The following is a 9105-nucleotide window of genomic DNA, read 5'->3' on the forward strand; positions in this document are numbered from 1 at the left end:
CCAGGCAGGTCTCGAACCCGCAGGCTCAGGCAATTCACTCACCTCAGCCTCCCAAAGGCGTGGGATTACAGGCTGAGCCACCGAGCCCGGCCACATTTTTCTTTAAGGAGTATGCTGGTTCTTTTAGTACACTGAAAGATCTTGATAGCATGGTATCTGATTTAGAATTTTCTGCCCTTTTTTGATATCATGGTATCTGATTTAGAATTTTCTGCCTTTTTTTTTTTTTTTGATGTCTGCATGAAGCCAATGTGCTCTTTCTTCTTTTCTTTTCTGTACTACTTTCGTCAATTTGATAGACTAAGTGTAAAGGGGCCTTGTTTTCCCTCAGTGAGGAAGGATTTGCTGAGTTATGGGGGTAAGAAATGGGAGTTCAAGTGGGCCCAGGAGAAATAAGAGTTGCTAACACAAGTGCGCATGTTTTTGGATGCCTCAAAACTTAATGTTTAGCCTCAGCAAATGAACCTTAACCTGCAATTTGAACAGAGCCCTGCGTCCTTCAGACTCAGAGAGGTCTCCTGTTAAAGAAGGAAGTATTCCCCTCCCACAGTCCCACCCATCAAAAGACCTCATCAGTAGGGTTATAGCCAGTAAGTAATTGGTACACCTTTGTCTTGCTCTAAAGGTCTCAACATATGCACTAGTGGAAGTGCCACCTCATGTGAAGAATGTCTACTAATCCACCCAAAATGTGCCTGGTGCTCCAAAGAGGTATGTGGATGGGGGAGGGGAGGAAGAAGGGAAAGAGGGTTACAAGGGTGGGGGTGGGGAGAGGTTGACACCACAGCACATACATTTATAACACATAAAAAGTGTATGCAGATTCTGCACACTGCCTCTTTTCCTTACACTCAGGGCGATGACAAATCCAAGCTTATGAAATGGTAAGTTGGGTCTCTTGATAGTGCTGGATGTCAATTCTATTTTAGGGAAACAAGTTTCTCCTTCATTGTTATGGACACCGATTAGGACTCTTCTGTAATTTTCTAATCTTTGGTATAAGAACACCCAAAGATCTGAGCTTGTTGCATAACAATCCCAAACATGTCTGGGTGAGTGACATGTTAGTGAATGCCAGCCATCTTAGTTTGCTTATGAAATATTAGGAGTTGGCCTTTATGCAATTATTTTATTTAAAAATAATAAGTGCTTGAGGCAGAAGGATTGCTTGAGGCCAAGAGTTCGAGACCAACCTGGGCAGCATAGTGACACTCTGTCTCTATAAAAAAAAAAATTTAACTTGGAGGATCACTGGAGCCCAGGAATTTGAGGCTACAGTGAGCTATGATTTTGCCACTGCACTCCAGCCTTGGTGACAGAGTGAGCCCTGTTTCAAATAATAATGACTGCCATTTCTTTAAGCCCTATAGGAAAGGATGTAAGTTTGGGTTAGGGTTAAGGTTAGGTCCATCTTTCAGCCATCTATCATCCATCCATCCATCCATCTTCCATCCATCCATCTGTCCTTTTATCTGTCCATGCATTTGATATGAGAAAGTAAGCTTCTTCTGCTGGAACGTTAGGGGCAGGAGTTTATCTGTTTCCTTCATTGCTGTATCCCTGGCACCCAGAATGGTGCCTAGCATATAGTAGTTGCTCAATAAATATTGGTTGAAGAATTTCACCAGATGGCTTGTTTTTGTGTGTCTACTATGTGTAGGCCATGACTACGTCTTTATCTCCCTGTCTTTGGTATCCCTATAGCACTTCTAGCCTCTTTTTGTTTTCATACCTGCTACCAACTAAATCATTATCTTCATGAGATACTAAACTTTTATTCACCTTGGACATCCATTAGCCAAGAATCTGGCAGGAATTCATATTTGATAAGAGAGGCCTGTTAAAAAGACACAGTTGGAAAATCAAAGCTTAAATCTCACCTTTGCTGTGATTTACTTTTAATTTCTTGATATGCAAAGTGAAGATGACACTTCCTACCTTCCAGTGTGATTGGGAGTAGAAAATGAGATCAGGCTGGGCTCGGTGGCTCAGCCTGTAATCCCAGCACTTTGGGAGGCCGAGGTGAGTGGATTGCCTGAGCCCGTGGGTTCGAGACCAGTCGGGGCAACTTGACGAGACCTCATCTCTACAATAAAAAAATTAGCTGGGCGTAGTAGCACGCGCCTGTAGTTCCAGCTACTTGGAAGGTTGAGGCGAAAGGATTGCCTGAGCCCAGCAGGTCGAGGCTGCGGTGGCTGTGACAGAGTGAGACTCCAGCTCAAAAAAAAAAAAAGAAAAGAAAAAGAGATCAATACAGGAGAGGGCTTGTGGATGAATGGGACAGCTAACTAAACAAGCCTCCCAAATGACTGAGTGAGTTATCCTGCAAACTACTGCTGTCATTCATGGACATTTTCTAGTGAAAGGTGGGGAGTGGGATCTGGAAGCCAGGGTCCATTGTCTACTTTAAGTTTCTTCCTTCTTGTGCTGGTACTTCTACAAGTCTGACTTCACGATGTTGATAGTAAATGAAGTTATGCCCAGGAATGTCCTATTGTCCCAGTCACATTTAGTATCCCTGTCTAACTCATTGGTCTCCCTCTGTGCTTATGGAGAGCTTCATTCTTGCCTGAAGACATTCCCATGATCCCTGCCCTGGAATGCAGTGTCCCATCTTCTTTGAGGGTGAACTTTCCTGAGGGCATGACTGTGTTTCCTGAAGCTGCATTCGGAAACTTTCTGACTGGTTTGATCAACCCCAGTTGCTTAACAAGACAATAAGTATAACTGGCTGCTTTCTTAATCACACATCCAGAGACATCATCAAAGAAGTAAGGTATCTGCCAAGAGCACACTGAAGGCTGGTACCCAACAGACAGCAGGGTGGGCCAGGTCCCCATCAGTGTGTCCTTGTGGATTCTGATCCACCCGCCTGCCTTGTCTCTGCATACCACTGTAGATTAATCCCAGAATACATCCCCTGGGTATTTCCCTGCTCTAGATCCCATAAGAACTTCCTTATTTTACTTGAGGTGGGTGTGGGGGACTCTTTACCTGTGTATTGAACACCGCTTGTAACCTAATTCCGTCCCTCCTGGTGCTGCATTCTCCCACAGGTATCATGTGTGGGTCAGCCATGTCCTTCCTGCCTCCGCACGGTGCTTATGCTGATTCTCTTTGTCTATGTGCTGCGTGCCCCTGTTAACCCTAGCTCTCTTACCTTTGTTTTCTAACTGTGGCTTGCCTGGGGGCATTGGGCTTACCCTCTGCCTTCAGGTCCAGAGATGCCAGACCGCCCCCTACTCTGAAACCAGGATGTGTGGGCTGCTGCCTGCTCTCACCTGTCCACACACTCCCCAGCCTTGTTCTAGCCAGCCTTGGCTGCTTGCCTTTCGTCCAGCTTGAGTACTTATGATGCTGTGGGCGCAACACAGCTTAAAACACAGCAAACACCAGCAGTTATTCTCTATTTTGTCCATTTTATTTTATTTATTTATAGTCGGGGTCTTACTTTGTTACCCAGGCTGATGTGAAGTGGCATGATCATGGCTATCACAGTCTTGACCTCCCTGGCTCAGGTGATCTTTCCACTTCAGAATCCTGAGTAGCTGGGACTACAGGTGTGCTCCACCATGCCTGACTAATTTTTAAAAATTTTTTTGTAGAGATGAGGTTTTGCTGTGTTGCCCAGGCTGGTCTCAGACTCCTGGGCTCAAACAGTTCTCCTGCCTCAGCCTCCCAAAGTGCTAGGATTACAGGCATGAACCACTGCACCTGGTCCATCTTTTTTTTTTTTTAATAGAAATTTTCTCTCACCTAAGATTATTTCACAGTCCTGCCAACTGTAATGAGGAGTGCATGGAAGAGAGTGTGTGCATGCTGTCTAGGCAAGGTGTAGGGGTAGCCCACGTTCTTTCCACTTGTTCTGCTGTCTGAAAGTCACATTGCAATACCCAGATGCATAGAGAACTGGGAGACTGGCTCTAGCTATGTGTCCAGGGAGAAAAGGAGAATGGATTCAGTGGGCTAGCAGCCTGTGCCTCTGTGACTTGCAGGGGATAGTGGTGTGGGAAGAGTGGGCAGGGCTGAGGGATCGGTGCTCCCTGTGGGTACAGAAAGCAGGGTTGGGGGAAGTAGGAGAGGAGACAGGGGTAGGCAGAGAGATGGCATTTGGGGCATGGATTTGGGCCTCTGTGGGGTGGCGTAGCTGTGAGTAGTACCAGGCTGCTGTGACCTTCAGGAGGACAAGGACCAGGCGAGGCAAGGCCACTCCTATGGAGCTAAAATCCCACGGGGAAGAGAGCACTGAGCACACAGTGTTTGGGTGAGTGGAAATGGGCTCAGGGTGGGAGAACATGGGTGAAGCCAGGGCTGGGGTGAGGGCTGAGGCCTGTGGAGGTGGATGCAGAGAAGGAAGAAGGAATGAAGGGAAGGAGCAGTGCGGGGAGGGAGACATGAGAGACTGGGAAGCAAGGGCTTGCTGGCCTTCTGGGAAAGTTATGATAGCAGGGAAGGTAGACCTTATTCATATTCTCCTTTGAGCTGGGAAAGAAATAACAATAGTCAATGTTCAACATTCATTCCAGCTCACGTTAAGCTATAAATTCTTTAAAAGAACATCTCTTTGTGGTCAGACTAAAGCAAGTAATCTAAATTAATAATCAGCCGGGCTTGGTGGCTCAGCCTGTAATCCCGTGCCTTTGGGGGGCTGAGGTGAGTGAATTGCCTGAGCCCGCGGGTTCGAGACCTGCCTGGGCAACTTGGTGAGACCTCATCTCTACAATAAATAAAAAAATTAGCCGGGCATGGTAGCGCACGCCTGTAGTTCCAGCTACTTGGAAGGCTGAAGTGGAAGGATCGACCGAGCTCAGCAGGTCGAGGCTGTGGTGACCGGGAGCGGCCACTACACTCCAGTCTGGGCGACAGAGTGAGATTCCAACTCAAAAAAACAAAAAACAAAAAAATAAATTAGTAATCTCAGCCTGTTGTAGACACTTTGTAAGTATTTATTCAGGGAATTAAATGAGCCAATTGAAAACTGGCAGAGGGATTTCTCCATCTCCCAGGCAGAGAGGATACATAGCAGCGTGTTGCTGGCACACAACACAGATTTTGATTTGTCATCAGTTACCTTCCCCTCAGACCCATGAGGGTTCTGCCGAGCTGGGCTAAAGCCTTGGCTGATCAGGGACCTGGCTCTGCCCCTGCCGTATCCCAGCAAGGAAGGCCAGCCTCAGCGAGCAGCCAGCTCCTGTCTCTGTCCACTTCTCCCCCTGAGCTCTCTGCCTGTCGACCAGTTTGTTTTCTTCCCTCTTTATCCCAGGGATTGGGCCTGTCGGCCCCTTTTCCTGCCTGGGTTCCTCTTCCTCAAGGGCGTACAGTTTCTCAACTCTTCCACCCTGTTTCAGAAACAAAAATTTGTCCTGCTCTCCAAAACAACCACCCACATCTTTTTAGAGTTTTGACCTTCAGCTACAGTGTGTGTGGAGGGGTGGGGGGGCATTCAAATAACGTAATGACTGGTGTGGCACAGATAGAGGAACCTTAGCAATGGCTATCATGCTAAACAGCCGAGTGCCTGCTGAGCCCCAGCCTTGACTGTAGGGAAAGAGATCTTGATTAGCAAAAGGTAAAAGGAGGTAGGTGTCACAACAAAGAGCAAGCCTCAGAGCATCCTCCAGGTAACAGGCAATGGAGGGAGTGGAACAGAGTAACTGACAAGTCACAAACACCAGTGTTGTAACAAACTAAAAACTATCTAAATTTAAAACATGAGAGACCCAGGCAGGAGGATTGCTTGAACCTTGGAGTTCAAGACCAGTGTACTGAGATTACAGGCGTGAGCCATCATGTCCAGCTGAGGCTTTATAATTTGAGGCATCTATTTATTGAATTCGTAGTTTAGAAATGTAGATAGTAGCTGGGCTCAGTGGCTCAGCCTGTAATCCCGCGCCTTTGGGAGGCTGAGGTGAGTGGATTGCCTGAGCCCGCGGGTTCATGACCCGCCTGGGTAGCGACACCTCATCTCTACAATAAATAAAAAAATCAGCCGGGCGTGGGAGCGCATGCCTGTAATTCCGGCTACTCGGAAGGCTGAGGCGGAAGGATCGCCGGAGCCCAGCAGGCGAGGCTGCGGTGGCCGGGAGCGGCCACTGCACTCCAGTCTGGGCGACCGAGTGAGACTCCAACTCAAAAAAAAAAAAAGAAATGTAGATAGTGAGACATTCTTTCTTGATTTATAGTGTCTGTGTACTGAGAAGGTCATAACCACCACAAGATGTGCTCCTGGTCTCTGTGGTTTTGGTTTCCTTTCTTTAAATATGCATCTGTCCTTGTTTGAAATTAAAGTATATATTAATAGAAAGGAGCCCAGGGGGATAGAGGTAAAGTCTTGGACCTGTGGATTTACACTTCCTGTTGGGGTCTGCAGCACTCTTTGTCCCTTTCTCAGGCAATAACCTATGACTAGAAATTAGTCCTGGCTATCTTCAGACTCCACGCCAGAGGAGATCTTCATCTCTTGGGGGAAATCACCCAGTTGATGTAGCTGCCTACTCTCCAAAGGTTCTCCAAAGGTTCTTCTAACCTGCCATGCCTAACAGGGCCTCAGCTAGTGGCTCTGAGGCCCTAGTGCTCTGGGACCATAACAAAGCTTTCTATATAGGTAAAAATGACCCAAAGTCAATAAGTGCATCAGCAAAACCATTGGGCCTACCATGATAGGAAATGGAATTTTGACACTGATAATAGAGATGGATGGCCCATGGGCATATAGGATGTCCTTGGCTATGTGTAAAACTGGAGATCTGAGAAGAGGGCCCCCCTGTCCCGTCATTCATCTGCAAGTTGCAGCTTTAATGCAATCAGTGGTGGTTCTCACGCTGACAACCAGGTGACAGTTGTCCATGATCCTCGCTGTTGGCGCAGCAACTTCAGGGAAGCCTCTTGTGCATTGAAGCTGAGGTTTAGCGCACCCTGAAGAATGTTACTAATGAGAAACCCTGGAAAACTGCTGCCCATAACGGGCATGGAAAAGGCTTTGCTTCTGACATCCTAGAGAATAAAGAAGTGCTAGAGCTGCTACAAGTGAAGTTGTGAGGAAGCCAGTAACACTGCTAAGGTTGCAACTGGCACAGACCTAGCCCCTTCAGAATTCTTCGGGTCTAAGAAGTATGATCTGGGCTTCAAGTCTCCTGATGTTCCCAGCAAGTCCATCTTCTCTGACCAGCAGTGACCTATATAAGACCTTCATTAATGACTGGTAGTATTTGTCAAAAATTCCAGGCAGGCATGGTGGCTCATGTCTATAATCCCAGCACCTTAGGAGGCCGAGGCAGGAGAATTGCTTGAGGCTAGGAGTTCAAGACAAGCATAGGCAGCACACCAGGATCTCCATCTCTACAAATAAATTTTTAAAAATTAGCTGGGCTTGGGTGGCATATGCCTGTAGTCCCAACTACTCAGGAGGCTGAGATAGAAGGAGTTCTTAAGCCCAGGAATTTGAGGTTACAATGAGCCATGATCATGCCTCTCACTCCAGCCTGGGCAACAGAGCAAGATCCTGTCTCTAAAATAAGAAATCCCTTTGAGCGGGATGTTGGGAAACTCACTGCTAGCTCAGGTGTCCCAGTAGTTGGGGATGATCTCAATGAACTACCCATGGCAAGTTGCCAAGGCTGTGGAAAAGGAATCATGCAACTGCTTCCTGCTTAGGTGAAGCAGACTGACTCTGTGCCCTAGTTTATTCCAGAATTTAAGCAGGTCCAGACCACTGGGGGGGTGGGGGTATCAGGTGGGTGATGGGGCACTGCACTGAACTGATCAAGACAGGTGCACCTTGATAATCAGAACTGGGCCAAGTATAGTCAGCTCCTCAGAAGTGAAGGAGCTGGGCAGCCAGACCCAGTTTTCTAGAAGGAAATTCAGAAATTCTCTAGCCAAGTAAACTCTGGGCAGATGAGCCCTTGAGCCTTTCACACTCTGAACAGCTGTAGATCTTCACTTCAGACAGCAGGCCAATCCTGGTGGTGCCCTCAGCTGGTGATCTCTCCTTTCCCCACCGCTGTGTTTTTCTCATGTCATTGGAACTGCTACATCAGAGCCAAGCTTGACCACCTGGAACCTCGTTTGGAAACCTTAGCTTTGAAGGCTAAGGCCAGAATAATCAGTTTTCTAAACTTGTTCCATGACAAGTGCTTATGGAGTTACGTATACTTTGGTGGAGTCCCTTGAGGCTGTTAACAATCATGAGCCCTAGGGATTCAATGCATAAAATTTTTAAAAATCACTGTTATTAAAACAAAATAAAACAAAACAAAAAAACAACAAAACCTGTCACATAAGCCCAGGACAATGTTTCTGGTTTTATTTATTTAAAAATCCTGCAAAGTCTTTTTGACTTCTTGGTCTTGAATTTTGCAAAGATTCTAAAGGGCACTGGCTAGTCCTGGGACATCCGAGACCTTGAGGGAGGGAGAGTCCCTCTGACTTTTGTGCCCCTGCCAGCAGTCTGGTTTCTAACATAGTGGTCAAGGGATGCTGAGTCATCCGAGGCTTCTGGCAAAGTATTGCAGAGGGCAGAGGAAGAGATCAGTGTCCTGACTCCTCCAGCCATTGTGAGTTTTATGCAGTGCAGCACTGGTGTCAAACAAGCTGGAGGGGGTGAGCTTGTTTTTCACATCTGCAGGGATTAAAAACCTCTTTACTGGAAATGCCCAACACTTAGAGGCTTCATATTTAATATCAAAGTATATCATTTCACTTATTTATTTATGTTTTCTTGAGTCAGGATCTCACTCTGTTACCCAGGCTAGAGTGCAGTGGCATGATCATAGCTCACAACAGCCTTGACTTCTGAGCTCAGGCGATCCTTCTGCCTCAGCCTTCCAAGTAGCTGGGACTATAGGTATGTGTCACCTCACCTGGCTAATTTTTTATTGAAGAGATGAGATCTCGCTATGGTGCCCAGGCTGGCCTCAGGCGATTCTCCCACCTCGACCTCCCAAAGTGCTGGGATTACAGGCATGAGCCACAGTACCCAGCCTTTTGCTTCATTTAAAAATTAATACTTGAGCCGGGCTCGGTGGCTCAGCCTGTAATCCTGTACCTTTGGGAGTCTGAGGTGAGTGGATTGCCTGAGCCCGCGGATTTGAGACCCGCCTGGGC

The 9105-nt window shown here is 47.1% G+C and overlaps 1 protein-coding gene across 1 annotated transcript in view; it reads left to right on the forward strand.

Moving 5' to 3' along the window:
* ITGB5 (integrin subunit beta 5) overlaps positions 1 to 9105 on the forward strand; it is a 124646-nt gene that overhangs the window by 11945 nt on the left and 103596 nt on the right. Inside the window, exon 4 of the mRNA XM_021706355.1 lies at positions 626 to 711. Coding sequence (XP_021562030.1) covers positions 626 to 711 — 86 coding nt within the window. The remainder of the gene's footprint in view (positions 1 to 625; positions 712 to 9105) is intronic.

This window comes from Carlito syrichta, unplaced genomic scaffold (assembly GCF_000164805.1).
Source record: "Carlito syrichta isolate Samal-C Ts95f unplaced genomic scaffold, Tarsius_syrichta-2.0.1 Scaffold315477, whole genome shotgun sequence".
Taxonomy (NCBI): Eukaryota; Metazoa; Chordata; class Mammalia; order Primates; family Tarsiidae; genus Carlito; species Carlito syrichta.